The following is a 441-nucleotide window of genomic DNA, read 5'->3' as shown; positions in this document are numbered from 1 at the left end:
TCATCTGACCCTACGGTCTAGCTGAAAGGTAACAGGTGAAAGATAACAGGTCTGGTGTCTAACTGATTGCTTCCTTTTGAGTTTTCAAGTTTCTATTCTGGAAAATGAAATATGTGGGTGAGGAGACAGGTCATAATTAAGAATGCGTTTACTTCACCACTCATCATATGCAGCCAAGCTGCTGCCGTCCCTGAAATCAGCCTGCAGCGTTCGGGAACCTCTTCCTCACGAGCAGTGGAATGTAGTGGGCTCGGGGGTCACAAATGACAAGTGTGTGGCCAGGTGTGATGGCTCACATCTGTAATCCCAGTACTTTGGGAAGCAGGCAAGTCACTTGAGCCCCAGGAGTTCAAAACCAGCCTGGGCAACAGGGTGAAACCTCATCTCTACAAAAAATAAAGAAAATTAGTCAAGCATGGTGGTGCACACATGTAGTCCCAG

General features: G+C 47.2%; 1 protein-coding gene across 1 annotated transcript in view; it reads right to left on the bottom strand.

The window, feature by feature from the left end:
- Nucleotides 1-441, bottom strand: part of LOC105517681 (multidrug resistance-associated protein 1-like) — a 50524-nt gene continuing 50083 nt past the window's right edge. The window contains exon 11 of the mRNA XM_011950298.1: nucleotides 1-21. Within this exon, the coding sequence (XP_011805688.1) occupies nucleotides 1-21 (21 nt within the window). The remainder of the gene's footprint in view (nucleotides 22-441) is intronic.

This window comes from Colobus angolensis, unplaced genomic scaffold, assembly GCF_000951035.1.
Source record: "Colobus angolensis palliatus isolate OR3802 unplaced genomic scaffold, Cang.pa_1.0 Scaffold305, whole genome shotgun sequence".
NCBI classification, from domain to species: Eukaryota; Metazoa; Chordata; class Mammalia; order Primates; family Cercopithecidae; genus Colobus; species Colobus angolensis.
Note: the sequence above shows the minus strand (reverse complement) of the source record. Positions and strands in the feature narration are given on the sequence as shown.